At 41.8% G+C, this 17,607-nt stretch overlaps 1 protein-coding gene across 1 annotated transcript; it reads right to left on the reverse strand.

Annotated features, from left to right (window-relative positions):
• Window positions 1–418: 418 nt before the first annotated feature.
• Window positions 419–16,387, reverse strand: srd5a1 (steroid-5-alpha-reductase, alpha polypeptide 1 (3-oxo-5 alpha-steroid delta 4-dehydrogenase alpha 1)). Its single transcript, XM_086280561.1, has 5 exons — window positions 15,916–16,387; window positions 15,520–15,686; window positions 13,264–13,365; window positions 2,890–3,040; window positions 419–2,761 (listed from the first exon to the last, which is right to left on the reverse strand). Exons 1-5 carry the CDS (start codon window positions 16,224–16,226, stop codon window positions 2,695–2,697), a joined length of 798 nt encoding a protein of 265 aa, XP_086136687.1. The 5' UTR covers window positions 16,227–16,387; the 3' UTR covers window positions 419–2,694.
• Window positions 16,388–17,607: the final 1,220 nt, after the last annotated feature.

The following is a 17,607-nucleotide window of genomic DNA, read 5'->3' on the forward strand; positions in this document are numbered from 1 at the left end:
GACAGAACATGCAGCAGTGGCTTGTTATTTTACTTTCCTACCACAGACGTGTGTTTGTTCGCATGCAGCAGTCTTAAAGGCTGAAGGTTGTTAATGCTGCTTAGTTGTTGCTTTTCCACGTTACATTAAATTATATAGCATGCATATATTAAATATTACTTGTATCCAGAGCCTGTGTGTCTAAGTTTGGGACCAACAAGCCATTACACAGTGCATGAAGATGAATGGTATTACAGGCAAATGGCACACTCAGTTGTAAATAGTGTCTGTGTAATATAGTGATGCAATTACAAGGAGCCCAGACAGAGGATGCACAACTAGAAAAAAAAAAAAACACCCTGGAAAAAAGAGAGAGAAGGTGGGGGCACGAAGGACGTCTCTCTGCAAAGCAGCCATCATTTATCATCACACTCAGACGCAGCAGTCAAAGTATTTATTGGTGACAAAGTGTAAAAATCCCTTTATCAAATTCCTAAAGACATGACCTCAGTTGTGACAGGAAAAGGACTTCATCAGAAAATGAGTGAGCAAACTTTAAAGATAACTGCACTTCTTTTGAATAAAAAGTCATTTTTAAAACCCACCCAAAAAAAGGGCACCTGAGTACCAACAAACCATGACATGATTTAAGAAAAGTCTTAACTTACACTGACAAGATTATGACTCACAGTAACAAAAATGAAACCGTAATGGAGCGAAAGAGACAAGTCCAATATTTCCTGTTCCTGTCTTTACTTCCAGTTTTTCTCCGTCCCTTCAAAAACACATCTCGCACAGCTTTATTCATTCAGCACGCGTTGTCCTCCTGCTTTCACCAGGCCAATATTTTTCTCTAATTTCTTCTCCACTTCTTCACCATCTCTCTGAGAAACTCCCAGCATGGGGCATGTTTTGGGGCAACTCTTATTTTCTAATTTCAGGCATGGGTGACTTATTGACGCCTGTGCTTGATCTTCATTCTCTGTCCCCGCAGTCCATGAGTGGGGGACAGGCCTGATGCAAGTCTCAGTCTTTTTTTTTTTTACTTTGTACATTTTTCCAACTTTGTAGTACATGCAAACAAAAAATATGAAAAAAAGAACACAAAAGAAACAAACTAAAAGGAATAAAGCGCACCTAATCTGTGGGGTGAAGAAAACAAAGAATAATTATACACATATGTATAGAGAAGTACTGTCTTATCAATCCCGTCCCAAAAACACCATCCACCCAGACTCTTACATCCATATGAAGGCTGCCAGACAGGGCCCGAAGTCTGGTCCTCTCCCCGACAGGTCCAGTTCCATTCACAATCATAACATATTTGAACCCGGAGCGGGTATTAGCAGGACCCCATTCTCTCAGGGCCTGGCCGTCCGCCTATGCCTCAAAGGACCAAGAACCAAAAGCTATTTGAATTAAGAAGAGGAAAAAAAAAAAAAAAAAAAAAAAAAAAAAAACCCTCAGAGGAGAGGTCCCTGCCTTATGGGGTTGAGTGAGTCTTATAGGCTATCCATTTTGTCCACAGTTTATCAGATTTCAGTCTCAAAGTGTAGGTCATCTCTATCTCTAGAGATCTATCTATATCTATCCTCAATTACATCAGTCCATTCTTCCAATTTTAAAGGGTCACTTTTCAGCCAGTTTTTTGTTATTATCTTTTTGCTTGACAACAACATAATTTTAAACAAGTAATGGTCCTCCTTTCTTACATTTTCCCATATTCCAAAATACAATACTCGTGCCTCACATGACATGCTTTCCCAGTAAGGTTTGCTATTTTTACACTTCCAAAACACATGAGAATGATTGGCGTCCCAGTCTCCACATAATCTCCAGCATTGTTGGGGTGTTTTCAGCTGCTTGCTTTTGATATAAGGTGTAATAAAGAACCTAATCACATTTTTCCAGCCATATTCTCTCCATCGTCTAGAGCTGGTGGAATTATGCTATGAGAGACAAACGGATCGCCAGTCATCCTCTGACATAATTCAGATTCCCACTTTTGTTTAATATATAATGTTTCATTCCTATTCTAATTTTGCAGACCAGTCTTTTTTTGAGTCCAGATATGCAGTTACATTCACAAAGTTGCTTCTCTTTCAGGACTTTGAGATGACGAGGTCAGTAGATGACGCCCAGAGCAAAATCCAGTAGAAAACACGTTCTACGTGATTCAGAACTCGTCTATTTGATGTGAATCGACATTAAAAAGATTTGCAACAGCTGAATCTTGAGGATAAAATGACCATTTTAAATGTCTGCTTTGCATTTCCAACTTTATGTTCCAACTGGGAGAATATGCAGAGCAGGAGGAGAGTCTTAAAGCTGTTTACTGCTGATGTAGACTGTCATAAATCCCGTATATTACCATGGAGCTACTCCATTCACAACCTTTATTTCCTCTGGAGGAGAGCTGAATGCCGCCTCTCCTGCAAACGCAACACCTCCAGCACATTCAGTCCATGCTTGTTGAGGTTCCTTGGTGCTTTGTGATGTTATTACCAACGTAACAAATGATAAAAACCTTTCTGAGATGGTGACTTTTAACAATTGCTTCTTCACACCAAGAGTGCGCTTGTTTTCAGTGGAAAAAAAATAAGCTGTGTTCAAGGTTTGTTGCTACATTAGAGAATTTCTAAATTAGGCAAATGATCACAGGAATGTTCTTCGCCGTTGCAGGAGAACACATTACCTTTCGAGGTGTCCAGCTTTCTAGAACAGAAAGGGAATCAACACCTTCCTGCTTTTAGGGTAGTCCTCAAACTTGGCAAGGTACCATCTGCAGAGCAAGAACAAAGGAACAAGAAATTTTCCTGTGTTAATTCTGAATTTTGTTTAAAATGTACAGTGTGCACACTCCAGGAAAATTGCTCCGAGTGTGAGAACGCTGCCTGTTTTTGTTCTTACTTGTGGTGGGCCACAGCTCTGCTAGCGAGGACCACTGCGGTAAAGATGGCGAAGGCTGCACTGTGAACAGAGTGACCAGCCAGAGTGAAGCCAGCCCACTCTGTTATCTCGCCCAAGAAGTTGGCCCCAGACACGTACTCGAACATGCCGCCTGTGGGTGGAAGACAGCGACATTAGAGCAGGTGGGTTTCTCCTTTGATGTGCTCACTGATGCAAAAATAACCCAAACATTTTAATGTTGAGGGAAATAAAATCCAGTGACTTTTTGCAGAATACAATTTGATACTAAGCTGAAGAAGTGGTGACATTTCCACTGCCTGTGAATCTTATTTGGAGGCAACATGCAGTTACAAAATGCAAAGGGCATTCACAGAGCTGGCTTCATACCACACATACATGGCTGAGCACTCAGTATGCGACTGCAGGCTATGTGCTCAGCAGTGCTGCTACCCTTTATGTGAAAATAGCAGATTCTTGGCTGAGGGGATTCCAGACGTGCCTGTAGGTTGATCTGGAGCAACAAAGCTCACAGCTTCCTCACACCTCGCCTTCTCTGCTCTATTTTCTTTAAGGAAGGATTGTTTCAACAGGTTCAGTGCAAGTTCAGGCTCAAGGTGCTTTTGTTGTGACTACGCTCCCAGTCAGGGGAGCCGCTCACTTTGTGAACCCGTTATGATTACAGATTTATTTAACAGAGGTAGAAGCCAACTTATGGTTTGGATTTTTCAGAGAAAACAGTTTGATTCCATGTACCCACCGTACAGCCTGTTTTGCAAAAGGAATTTGGACGTGAACCAATGCCTTGTTTACCCAACCCCCTCCTTACATGTCACATCTTATACAGTGCTCAGCCAGTTAAATGCAGTACAAGGTCACACACACACTTAAAAAAAACCAAAACCAAACCATAAATCCACTCATGTTTCAGTTGTTAGGTCTGTTTTAGCCAAGCTGGGGCGGGCTGCACAGCAAACTCTTCCTAAAATGGGTTTACTCATCAGAGAACGTTGATGTGTTGCATTCCCCTCCCAAAAACACCGAAACAAACAAAACATTTATCGACCATTTGTACGGAGAACCACCAACCATCATTTTGACACTCAGTGTTAAATGCTGCAGTCCTGACTGCCTAACAACATGAAGGCTGTATAGCATGACCCAGATCTAGCTAGATAGCTCAATATATAAGGCACTGTCGTTAGATAAAAGATTAGTAATTATCACAGGGTTTGAATGGATCTGGGATGGAATTCTGATCCAGGGTGTTGGATAACAGATGTGTGGAGAATTAGACGAGTTGCTGCCTGTGTAGAGCAGCAAGTGAACCATAGCTGAACTAAACAGAGTCGAGTCTGTAGAACAGGGGTCGGCAACCCTAGGCAGGGTTAACTGATGGCACCATAGCTGGACGGGCATACCAGACATTTGCTCGGTGGGCCGATGATTTTTTTTTTTTGGAACGGTATAAACAATGAAAGGTGGTGGATTGGCTAGATACTGGTCGGTGTGTAAAAATAACTCAGTTGTTTGGTGGTGGCTATGGCGGAGCTTCCGCAGATTCAGTAAAATTAACAAGTGGTGGAGGCCAGCAGGTGGATGAGGGAGAGGGGAGACAGGAGGAGGAGAGACCCGAGGCGGCCGCCAGTCCGAGTGTCAGGTGAACTGAACTTCAGGTAAGAAGTTACGACCTGCAGTCTATCTGGGTCAGATATAAACCAAGTTTAGGTGGAGTTTATTTTCGTTATGCTGACTTTTTACAGTCAGTTACAATAACTCGTACTGCGTGCTAACTAGCATGACGGAGTTTCTATACAGCTGGGTGGTGCTATGATGTTACTGATAGTGAACTTTATTTTATCCATAAGGTCAGCTAGTAGAGTTGCCACCCGCCCCGTACAAACGGAATCATCCCGTATTCAGAGACATTATTACGTGTTTCGTGTTGAGCTGAGATGTCTAGGATGGAAAAAGACACAAAGCTGGATTTATTCTGTCTTTGCTGCACAGCTGCCTCTTCTTCTCTCATTCTCCCCCCTCTCTCTCCTGTTTCTACTTCAATCATGAAACTGATCAATGATCAGCTGATCGTCTCTCTTGTTTGTTTATCGCCCACTTTGCGCCAGAAAGAGGAAACCAGCGGATGTCGCGCTAAACAACAGCAGCACGTTTAAGCTTGATCAGCTGTTGTTAGAATTTATTTAATATTAACTTCTAGTATCAGCTGATGTTTGCTGGAGCCACAGCTGTAAAGCTGCTGGTCATGATGTCTGTTTGGATGTGTGGTGAGAGGGAAACATGAAGATGAAACCAGGAGATGTCCTTACTGAATCATCAGAGCTGAACAGGTGATGGAGAAACAGGTTTACCTTTTAGGTGACATGAATGAGTTGAAGGGAAGTTATGAACTGTTTCTGAGAGACAAATAACACCAGGATCCTTTTCTAAGTAGCTGACAGCTGGTAACTGTACAGGGGCAGGTCTAGCAAAGTTTTGCCAGGAGGGCAGGTAGGGCATTAACAGGGAAAGGGGGGCACAAAGAAATACTTTCTTATTCTCATTTAAAATGTCTGGCTGTTATTAAATTATCTGAAGCTTACAATGAAAGTTTTTATCTGATGTAAAATGTATAGAAATCATACATATACCAACAAGACTGTACATCACTGTCACAACAGCGTTTGTTTTCATTCAAAGGCTTTATGGCTTTAATACCTGGGGGGCCGGTCTCTAGTCAAAATGCCCGGGTCAATTTTTTGTCCCAGTCCAGCCCTGGGCACGACACGCAGTGAGTTAATCTGAGAAGGTGCATCAAAAAAAATAAATGGTCGCGCCACCAGTGCACATCGCAAATTAGCTCTCATAGACACATTAGTTGTGCCTCTTCTTAATGACGGTATCTTAGCTAAAAACCCAACTACCAGATTCAACTTGTAATTGGCTAAAAATAACTTAGCCTACTGGTGAGAGGGACGCTGTTGGCTTTCCACATTCCGACACTTCAAAGGTTTCTGGAGCTTTCCGCTCAGCACAGCATCAGCACCACGGAAATACTCTGATACATACATAGACTCCAGACACAATGCATTTTGGGACTTTCAGGTGTTTGGACCAATGTTCTATTTTCTGATCAAACCAGAAATCTTTAATGAGCAGCTCGATTTGTCTCGCATTAACTGAGTTAATGCCAGTTAATGCAACATCGAAGCAGCTGGAATCCACAGCTGTGTGTGTTCATGGAGCTGGATTTTCACCTGCTGGACGTCACTATCTGACAAGGTTAACTGTCTTCAGAACATTGCAGAGGCCTTATTGACAGTATTTGGCTCTACATATCTGTGTGAGCAGATTTTCTCTCACATGAAGAGAGTCCTCAGGTCTGAATGCTGGACCCTCGGAGACCCGAGTCTCTGAGTGGGAGACCAGAGATCACATTAACATGTGTGACTCTGTATTAACAAACATGCCATATTGGCCCAGTTTATTTTTCTTATCATTGTTGTGAGGAGACCATAAATAGCATTTGTATTTTCTGTTGTTCAGTTCATTTGCTGTTATGGATAAAAAGTCTTTTTTTGTTTCAAAATAGCTGAGAACTATTCGCTGACAGCTGCCAACATCTACGAACAAATATAATCCTATAAAGTGGCTCTATATAGTGTGTAACTGTTCATATAGAGCGTTATTCAATTTATTGCTAATGCAATCATATGGATGGCACACTGACCTCTGAGGAAATTTTAAATGGCACTTGCCATCAGAAAGGTTGCCGACCCCTGCTGTAGAAAGTAAAGAGTGAAGTCCAGATCAGAGTAGGGCTGCTCAATTAATCGAATTTTAATCACGATTACGATCTGGGCTTTCAACGATCATTAAAAATGACTGAGCCGATTATTAGCCCCTCCCTCATTTATCCGCGACACCTTAAAGGCCGGTCCGTGAAAATATTGTCGGGCATAAACCGGTCCGTGGCGCAAAAAAGGTTGGAGACCGCTGATTAAGAGGACCCGAGGGAAGCTCGGAAAGCTAAGCAGAAGTTATTTGGAGAGGAGAGTGACTGCCGTTGGTTGAAAAGAGAGGTAAAAAAAAAAAAACTTCAGTGGTGTTGCACACTATTTTATATTATTTTTTTAAAGTCATTGTTAACCCTTTAAAGCCGGTCAGAGCAGCACGCTCCGTTTTGTGTAACTATTTTTAAATCCCTGTAGAACCTGGACCGTGTAAGCTAGCGCAATAATTTATTTTGCATATGAAACCAGAGGAGTTGTACTTACATCTGATGCCATCAGCTTGTCCTCGGTCACGGTTTCCTTCCACATAAAGCTTTACAAAAATTGCATAAAAAGCGCTTGCAGGAACAAAAACATAATATTCCAGAAACACGCTTTGCCGATCCGATCAGCTGTTCGTAACACTTCCCACATTGAAACAGACGTCAGCGCGAACTATCGCATGTCCGCCATTTCCTGGCTGAAACCGGAACTGACGTCATTTTCGCGGAAATGTAGTTTTTTACTTGTAGGCCTTAAAAGCCTATACTGGTCATGTTTGACTTTTCTGAATAGTTGCTGGGATGCTTAGAACTCGAGTTGCACTGCTGGAAATAGTTTATTTTGATGCACCTGCTGTTTTCTTTGCAAATTTGCATCATAGGATTGTTTTTTCGTTTTTCCTGCAATAAAAATTGGTGTATCTCCAAAATAAAACTATGAAGACACTCAAAATAAATTTCCTGTTGTTGTAAACTATTTTTTGCAACTTTATTGTATTTAAAGTTTTGAGGGATAAACCTCTTAAATTTCTCCAAGTAGAAATATATGTAAACAAAACAAAAACGATTTTCAATTTTTTTGTAGTTTATTGCACTTTTTTGCAATTAATGTAGTTACTATGGACTTAATGCATACATATTATTAAAATATGGTAAATGGCCTGTATTTATATAGCGCTTTTCTAGTCCCTAAGGACCCCAAAGCGCTTTACATATCCAGTCATCCACCCATTCACACACACACACATTCACACACTGGTGATGGCAAGCTACATTGTAGCCACAGCCACCCTGGGGCGCACTGACAGAGGCGAGGCTGCCGGACACTGGCGCCACCGGGCCCTCTGACCACCACCAGTAGGCAACGGGTGAAGTGTCTTGCCCAAGGACACAACGACCGAGACTGTCCAAGCCGGGGCTCGAACCGGCAACCTTCCGATTACAAGGCGAACTCCCAACTCTTAAGCCACGATCGCCCGTTTATGGGCTATAACAGTTGTATAGCAACTTGAAATGCTCCCACAAATGGCACTACAACATGTAAAAAAATAATATAAGCTCTGGCGGACTTGGTTCTATAGTAGGTCTTAAAGGGTTAAATAAATATCGTCAAATAATCGAGATCTCAATTTCAGTAAAAATAATCGTGATTATCATTTTTGCCATAATCGAGCAGCCCTAGATCAGAGTAGCTGAATCGGGCCTGAGGAGCTGAGGGAGGTGACGGGCTGCAGAGTGAATGGCAAAAAGCTGCAGAATGACAAGTGAACAGTGTTACGGCCCTAGCAGGGCCTCCTCCTGAAGGTGCCTGTGTGGGCGTGTCACACTACCTCTTCTGCCTGAGGTGCCACCTTTCCCTTTTGTGCAGCTGACTCTCGTCAGTAATCAAGGAGATTTAAGCCCAGGGAAAGGTGAGCTCTGGGCCAGAGTGCCATTTTGTGTGGTGTTTGCAGCTAGTGAGCTGTGTGTGTTTTGTGATGTTTGCAGCTAGTGAGCTATGTGTGTGTTGTGGTGTTTCCAGCTAGTGAGCTGCGCTTTCCTTTTGACTTTGCTTTATTGACCAACGCCTGAGTTGTTTGTTTTTCTTAAATGGTGATAGCGGCTTGTCCGTCTCTCTTAGTTGAGCTACTTTAATAAAACTCTTTAATTTAACCCTTTTGCCTCCTTGACTCCTTTTTCTGACCTGGACACCTTTTGTTACTTCCCCCTCACCGCCTAGACCCCTCAGGGGAACGTAACAAGTGGGGGCTCGTCCGGGATCGTTGAAAAGGGAGTTTTGAGTTGGAATTGGTTTTTGATTATCTGGCTGTTTTTTACCTTTGGAGATTCAACTTCCCAGTTTAGTTAGGTGAGTGTCCAGCTGAGCTTTGTTTTAAGTTCTTCCTTCGGGCACTCTTTTTTTGTTTTGCCTTTTTTATTTTCGGAGTAATCCTGGGCGGGGATTAGTTCCCTGTTGGGGGTAGGCAATTCAGGGCTCCGGTCGCTGAAGTTCTGCCTTTCAAGTTGCCTCGAGCCCAGCACGCTCCAGAAGATAGGTAGGTAAAGTTTGCTGTGCTTAGGAACTGGGTAGGTTGTATTTGTTAATGTGTGTGTGTAGCAAAAGGTAAGTTGGTCAAGAAGAGTAAGTTGTTTGGTTACCATTAATTGTTGGCTAGCCTGTGAGAACTGGCACAGGTGTGTGGTGGTTTTCTTCAGGCTGAAATGGCGTTCCAGTTGAATCAGCTGGAGCTGACGAGCACTGGGCCTACATCTGTTGGTGAACAGGTGTCTAGAAGCTCGTTTGTGGGCAATAACATCCACCTGGTTCCCGTTTTCTGTGAATCCAGTGTTGAGAGCTTCTTCAGTGTATTTGAAAGCATAGCAACTGCATTACAGTGGCCTGAAGACGTGTGGGGGGTGATGTTGCTGTGTAAATTCACAGGTAAGGCTCAGGAAGTTTGCTCTGGTCTGTCTATGCAGGACAGCCTAGTTTATGAAAAGATTAAAAGTGCTGTCCTCCAAGCCTATGAACTTGTGCCTGAGGCCTATAGGCAGAACTTTCGAGGTTTGGAGTTGGCACAGGGTCAGTGCTACCTTGACTTTGCTCGGGAGAAGGCAAAGCTTTTTGGTAGGTGGTGCTCTGCAAGCCAGGTTAAAAGTTTGGGGTCGTTACGTGAGCTCATGCTTGTGGAGGATTTTAAAAACTCTGTTCCTGAGTCTATTTCTTGTTATTTAAGTGAGCAAAGGGTTTCCACTCTACAGCAGGCTGCCATACTGGCGGATGGGTTTACCCTAACTCCTAAAACAAACGCGGTGGAATGTGACATCCCTTCTCACGGTAACACATCTTGGAGAGCTAGGAGGGAGCCAGCTAACAAGGCTGAAAAAGTTGTGGTTTCGAGACCCAAAACAAAGCTTTGTTTCTTCTGCCACAACCCTGGACACCTCATTGCTGACTGTTCAAAATTGAAACTCAAACGGAAAGCCGACTCAAAGCAACAAGTGCCTGCTTTGAGAAAAGCTAGTCGTGGTTCTCAAACCGACCAGGTTGCCAGGCCTAGTAAAAGGCTACACTTGGAGCATAATTGCTCAATCGTGTCATGTAGTCAGTGTGAGAGGTCAACTAACCCTGAGCTGCTGCTGGTTGACAATGTCCCCGTTCCTCAACATGACCTGCAGGTGGACAGATCATGTATAACACCACCACTCAGACCTGCACCCCTGACTAACAAACATGCCTGTACCCGTGACCTGAGCAATCGTCTGAAAACTGTTGCAGTAAGGTCTTCTGACTGCCTGCTGTGTTCTCCACATGTGATGGCTCAAAAAAAGCCCTAGCCACCACATGAGACATTGTTTTGAGGGTCTGCGGCCACCCTCAGTCAGTATTTTGAACCCGTTGAGATGGGGTTGGCAGCTTCCGCAGGCAATGCCTAACCGTTGCTATGGGGTTTGGTAGGTGGAAAGCCTGCGATTTGTTGATGCGATGGTTACGGACTTGATTAGTTGTTTTGGTTATCATAATCATTTGACAAACCACGGGTTTGTATTTATGGGAGGGGGTGTTACGGCCCTAGCAGGGCCTCCTCCTGAAGGTGCCTGTGTGGGCGTGTCACACTACCTCTTCTGCCTGAGGTGCCACCTTTCCCTTTTGTGCAGCTGACTCTCGTCAGTAATCAAGGAGATTTAAGCCCAGGGAAAGGTGAGCTCTGGGCCAGAGTGCCATTTTGTGTGGTGTTTGCAGCTAGTGAGCTGTGTGTGTTTTGTGATGTTTGCAGCTAGTGAGCTGTGTGTGTTTTGTGGTGTTTCCAGCTAGTGAGCTGCGCTTTCCTTTTGACTTTGCTTTATTGACCAACGCCTGAGTTTTGTTTGTTTTTCTTAAATGGTGATAGCGGCTTGTCCGTCTCTCTTAGTTGAGCTACTTTAATAAAACTCTTTAATTTAACCCTTTTGCCTCCTTGACTCCTTTTTCTGACCTGGACACCTTTTGTTACTTCCCCCTCACCGCCTAGACCCCTCAGGGGAACGTAACAACAGTTTTCTCCTTTGCAGCCTCTTTATCGTGGTTAGTGAAGAGCCGTGCAGAATATTTTGGCTGTTGGCAACTTGGTCTGTCACAGATCAAGAGGCAACTCTGACTGAGAAACCAAAGGTCATCATATGTTCTTACATTACGGACTTTTCAGTCACATGGTTGACCCAGCCTGAGGCATGCTCTGCATTTAAGCCTCCCTTCTAACCAACTGGGGCAGTGGTTTACAAAATGAACATGTTATATTCAATGAGACTTGAAAGTAATAAGTGAAAACACCAACAGCTTGTTTCAGAAATCCCATGTGAAATGTGATTTTTTTTTTGTTTTGCTTTTGTAGTGTTGTCAACTGACCCTTCTGTGCTTAAAACACTCCAATGTTAAAAATGTAAACAAATACTATAAATACATCAATCTGAAAGCACATTAGTCTCAAATAACATGAACACTTCATAAAGATGAATTATGTACACAGCCTGAATACTGAATAAGTGAGGGTTTCACATTTACACACATCTTCCACTGTACGCCTGGCTAACTGTCTAACAATTACTGTCAACTCTGTGTGGTTTAAAAGATTTCCATGTTTGTGTCAGTGAAAGCAAACACACTAAAAGTCCTACAAGTTGGACCGTATTAGAGGATGTGCAGCAAGAGCTGTTTATACAGTAATGTAAGGGCTCACAGAGGCCCAGGCAAAGACAGCTAGTGACAACCTGTGATTCTGCTTAGTGTGATCTGTATAATCATGAGACCACACTGGAAAATTAGCATCTAGCACACAGAGACCGCAGCGTCGAGGGCCATTATGTGATTGCAGGTTTTGTGACTTCCTTCTCACTCATCACGTGTGCTGCAACAAAAACATTCAGAGTCTAAACCTAAGAATAAGTAGCGCCACAATGTAAAAACGGCACCGTTTACAAGGAAGGACTGTATCCTAAAATTGAAGAAGGCCCTGTCTCAGAATTTCATGAAAGTATTTTATGCTTATTTCAAGCTGTATACTTTTATTTTTGGAATTTGCTAGAATAGCTTTATTGGAAACCATGCTTATTTATTTTATACTAATCTTAGCATGGCCCCTCAGTTACTCCTCTGCCTGAAACTATGTTTCACAAATACGTAATCGATTTGATCAGTTTCCCCCTCTACATTCTGTATGCATATGCCAGTTTTTACATGCATACACAACGTATAAAAGGTAAACTTGGTGTGACAGTGTTCTGAGTTAAGCTCTTAAATAAATAAATAAATAAATAAAGTTTACCAGCACAATCGATGTACAGTTCGCCCAGGACTGAGAGAAATTACATTGCCCCATTCTTTATAGCTTACTTTACAGAGTACAATGAAAACCTAATGAAATGATTTCATTATATATTGTTTTCTTTCGTCGTTTAATGATCAAATTACTAACAAAAATGTTGCATTGCTTACTTTAGGCTGAGTATGCAAAAACTTAAGACTACACTTACAGAAATGATTTATCCTTAATTACTGGACACCTGCTGTTGAATTTATTTCTGAACAGAAAATTAAATAGTCTAAATCAAAGGTGTCAAACATTAGGCCTGGGGCCCAGAATCAGCCCGGCACAGACTCCAATTAGGCCCAATGGACAGTTTTGGACAATATGAAGGAGTGCACACATTTTGAACTGTATTTTCATTTTTTTTCTCCCCCTCAACACAGACGCTACACTTTTTTGGTTGTTTTTTAACAACAAGTCCACAATTTTTAAAAGGCTATTTTATTGCGAATTAACAAAACTTTCTGCTGTACAATTACAGGACAGTCTGGGTGACAAACTTTATGTAATTTTAAACATTTATGTCTTACAGCTTAAACTGAGCTTGAGTAGTGCTGACAGATTATTTCTTCAACACAGCAGCATTTCTAGAACAGATAGAAGAACTGAGACAACCTTGAAACGACACCACTTTTTCCTATGAAGTTATCTCAGGGACAAAATGTGTACCTAAACTCCTTTACGCTGACAGAAAGAGTTTCACTGGTTTGACCCACTGGAGATTAAAATGAGTTTAAAATCCCAAGTCTAAATAAAATGTCAGAGTCTGACTGAAGCTCTTACCTTTGGGAACCTTGTAACCAGTCTCTCCGGGCTTTCTCAGGTTCCTAAGGATGTGGTCAGATTGTACATTTATAAACCAGCCGACGAACCACAGTACCGAGCCTGGAGACAAAAGCAAAAGCTGTTTCAGCAAGTGACTGTACTGACAAAAAGCCAGAGAGCAAACCTTTGCGTTTCTTTTTCTTTTAGCATTTCCACATTTTGATGAATACTCCTGGTTTCCTTCCGAAAGCAACCTTAAAATATCATATTTTAAGTTTTCCTGCTAATCCAACTTAGGGTCACATACAGACTCGATATTTTCCCAGTTGTAACAGGACAAAAGGGAAGGTTTTAAAAGAAAAACTGCGTTGAGAAACTGTTGTTATAAATAAAATACATACATACATGATGCTTTAGACAATGTGCACAAATTGGCGAATGTATTAAACTGTGTAATCACTGTCATCTGTGAGGTACAGCTCTCCAAATATCCACCCACATCTATCATTTCCTGACTTTTCAAAAATAGCTCACACTCCGGCTGTGGTTCTCAGACAGAAAGAGGGCAAAGTGCCCACAACAGGTCACTTTGTTGTGGGCAGAGTGCACCTTTGTAACCTTGTATCTCTGAGTCTCGTTGATGAGTTGATGACTGAACCTGGGGTTATTTGGCATGCAGCCACCCCACTGACAAATCTGATAATTCTACCTTTCAAAAACCTTTATGTGTGTACAAACACCAACAACTATACATGACATCTTTCTCACTCACTTAGAAAAACTCAAATACATGTGGACGAATCACCTGATACCCACAGATCACATAGAATGCCCACATGGGCATTCAACATGTAAAACAAGAACATCTGGGCTTCCAGTGTATACCGAAACAGAACAGCTCGTAACCATTCTACTAGATAACACAGATATTTTTTTTTGGCTCAGTAATGCCTCCAGTCTTCCCAGATGAGCTGGAGGAAGGGGTGAGTCAGGTCTTAGCTCGTCTGCTTAGGCTGCTGCCTCCATGACCCGGATAAGCAGCAGAAAATGGGTGGATAGATACATGGCTGGACTTATCCCAGATATACTGCCACATGTGTATATGTTGCTTTATATGGGTTTTTGAAAACTGTCCAGCAGATGCTCTGCTGGACAGTTTTCAGCACAACACAGTGCATGTAGAGGACTATGCAATCAGCAGAGCCTCACCTTCCCCTACTTAAAACTGATACTATGTAATCCAACTGATGCAGTCTACAGCGTGGTTATTTTTTAATTGCACAAGAGGATGAGAGTGCAATTGTAAAGTGGAAACTACATCCAGGACGCTTGGCTAGCCAAGAACCACAGTGAAAGCTGAGTGAATGCCGACGCCAGCCCATCAACCAGACCTTGAACGTCAACCGGTAACAAATTGATGAGCAGTCAGGCTGCAGTCGCTGTTTCTACAGTAAAATCACAGTGGAGATCGCTTTGAAGTCGCTGTGTTGGTTTTTATCTTTGTTTTGTGCAATACCAAGGACAAAAACCCCTGTCATTAGGACAGGGGTTTTTGTCGGTATGTGAAACTATAGCTTACAGGTTTATATTGTTAAATGGTAATTATGAAACAATGTGTTACGGGTCATTTTACAGAGTAACATGAAAGTAATGTAACAAGTAGGATAACAAATCATCTTGAGTGCGCATGCGTCAACCATGCATGCAGCCTGTTATAGTTGCTCCTGTCTTTTCTCTTTAGTTTAACTTTTTTTCTTATTTATTTCTATGTCCTTTACTTTTAACTTAAATACAGAATTTTCCTTGGGGATTAATAAAGTATTCTGATTCTGCTTCAGACAAATTACTGAATCCTGGGAGTAATTAATCAACGTACTGCATTACTTTTAACAAATGTTTTATTTGTAATATGTGTGATAATTATTTTTTTAGAGTAACAACCCCAACACTGATCACAACAAAGAGGGGGAAATACCTCCAACATGGACAAACATTTGACCAGACAACATGCAATTAATTTGCATGACTTTAATGTCTTTGATATGCTGCTTAGCGATGGGGGTGATTCTCAAGGAAGATCCAGTGAGAATCGGTAAGAGAATGAATAAGGGATGGAATTGATAAGTGATATGGATATTAGCTCAATTCTTATCAATTCCCATCCCTATGTACACTTATAAAATACTAATTACACTCAGTACAACATTTTAACTTCTGCACACAACAAAATAATTCACATTCCTGTTGCAAACAGTCAGGGAACAGGACACCTACCAATGAGGAAGCATGGATGTGTAACCCAGTATGCTGGGTACTCAGCATAATGGCTCAGGTACCTGATCTGCATGAAGCCATTATAGCAGCAGAACACAAAGGCCAGAGCGAATGAAGCGAACGGTGTCGGTTTCCCTCCTCTGATTAAAAATGGATAAATGCAGGCTCTGCAGAAGAAGAAGAAAAAACACAACAAGAACACATTATTTTGAGTAATGGCATGTTTATACTGAAATGTATTCATCTGTGCACATTTTGACATCTCCTGTATCTGAGTTGCATAATCAATCAGGCGTTTCTTTGCCCAGTTGAAGGGGTACTTAAGCACTGCTCCTTGCGCAAGCCTGCTTATAACACTGTATAAATAAATAAACGTGACTGCCCACGGTTGCTTACCTCTGGACATAGTGAAGGAAATACATGGCAATGAGGAGCTGATTAGGTAGTAAAGACGTCTTGGAAGAAGATGTCCAGAGTAGCAGACACATAGGGAGCAGTAAGGCTGGCAGCTCCTGGACGAACCAGGCGAACCTGGCGTTAACTGGAAATCCATACTTGCTTGTAGCATACCGCCCGTAAGGAACATTTTCAAACAGCAAAGTAATAAAAGTGCAGGCTGCCATTAAAAACATGAAGTAAGCCATGCGGTCCAACATGTACAGCTCCTCTTCCTCTGAGGAGAAGAGCAGGGAGAGGAGAGCATCCATTTCGACCTGAGGGCTAATATTTAAAACTAAAACGTTCGCAATTAGCTAACTATACATACCGGTTATTCCCTAGCTTGCAGACAAGAGCCTGGACAGCGCATACGCTCGCGACCGATTCGGACCAATTAAGAGTTCTTGAACGATTACGCAACCGATCCTTTCAGCCAATGAAAGCGCTCGGTCTTTGCATCAGCATGTTAGATTGGATCCGATAGGTTTCTGAGTTCATAAAGTCGTCAGACTAAACTCTCGCGAGATCATAACCCAGCCGGAGAGCCGGCTGTTCGTGTATGAAAATGCTTATAAAAAGTCCAATCGGGGAAAAGTCATTTAACCTTCTCCTCATCCCCTACTTGCCAAATTTATACATTAACATTTATATCGACTGCTTTGTGCAAAACTCAGCTTGGTTAAACATCTCTCGGTTTAACATACGCAAATTGTTGCTGCAGTTTATTGTTGTAATCACAGCAATTCCCAGATGAGGTTGCCTATTTAACCCATCTCTTGGGTAATAACTTTCTGCTGGGTTAATGTGACGTTGTGTTATTTACTTCAAGCCAGGGTTATGCTACAGTTTTATATTTTCCTTCTTTCCAGGCTGCCACTACTGTTCAGTTTTAATGACAAATGGTTAGTCGATCTTTCTTAATGACTCTTTCTCAAAATTGAACTATAATGTGGAGTAATGTGGAAAATAGCAACTTGTACGGTCACTTTAATACTGTTATATAAAACATTGTTTTTACTTTTCATTGCTGTTAACATATAAACACACAAAAAGAGACAAAGAATGTTTCATATAGAATACAAGCATTTTCAGTTCATCAATATTTTTCACAAAGAGTGGCTGTGTTTTCACTCATGTTTACACATTTACTACATTTTAAAATTAACATGAAGTGTTAAACTTGGGGACATGGCCATCATCTTCACCAACCAGCAGGCGAAGATTATGGAAAGTGTGAGAGAAGAAAGGCCAAAGGACCAAACGATATCATAACAATAATAGTAACAGATTTGTGTCTGTTATGTGTCTGCATATCTAAGATGATAAGATGTCAGCGATAAAAGTATATTATGCAGCCCCCTATAGGCCAAAAAGAATTCCTAACATATGTTTGGCAAACTGCTTGTATAGTGCTTCATGCTGTCGGCCATGAAGTTATAATGAAACAATGCTTTCATAAGATGTAGGTGGCTTATTGCAAAAAATGGGTCATTGCTAGGTGGTTGCTAGGCAATGATATTATGTTTAATACAGCGTTTGTCCATATAAATTACATGTTATTGTTATGGAAATAAAAGAATAGGATGCTTTCATAGGGGGTTGTTGGTGGATAAAAAAAGAAAGAAAAGAAAAACAGATCATTTTACCTCT

The sequence above is a fragment of the Aulonocara sp. 'chitande type north' Nkhata Bay genome, linkage group LG22, assembly GCF_057382095.1.
Source record: "Aulonocara sp. 'chitande type north' Nkhata Bay isolate Kocher_YH1m ecotype deep benthic linkage group LG22, A_spYH_male_GT1.1, whole genome shotgun sequence".
In the NCBI taxonomy this organism is placed as follows: domain Eukaryota; kingdom Metazoa; phylum Chordata; class Actinopteri; order Cichliformes; family Cichlidae; genus Aulonocara; species Aulonocara sp. 'chitande type north' Nkhata Bay.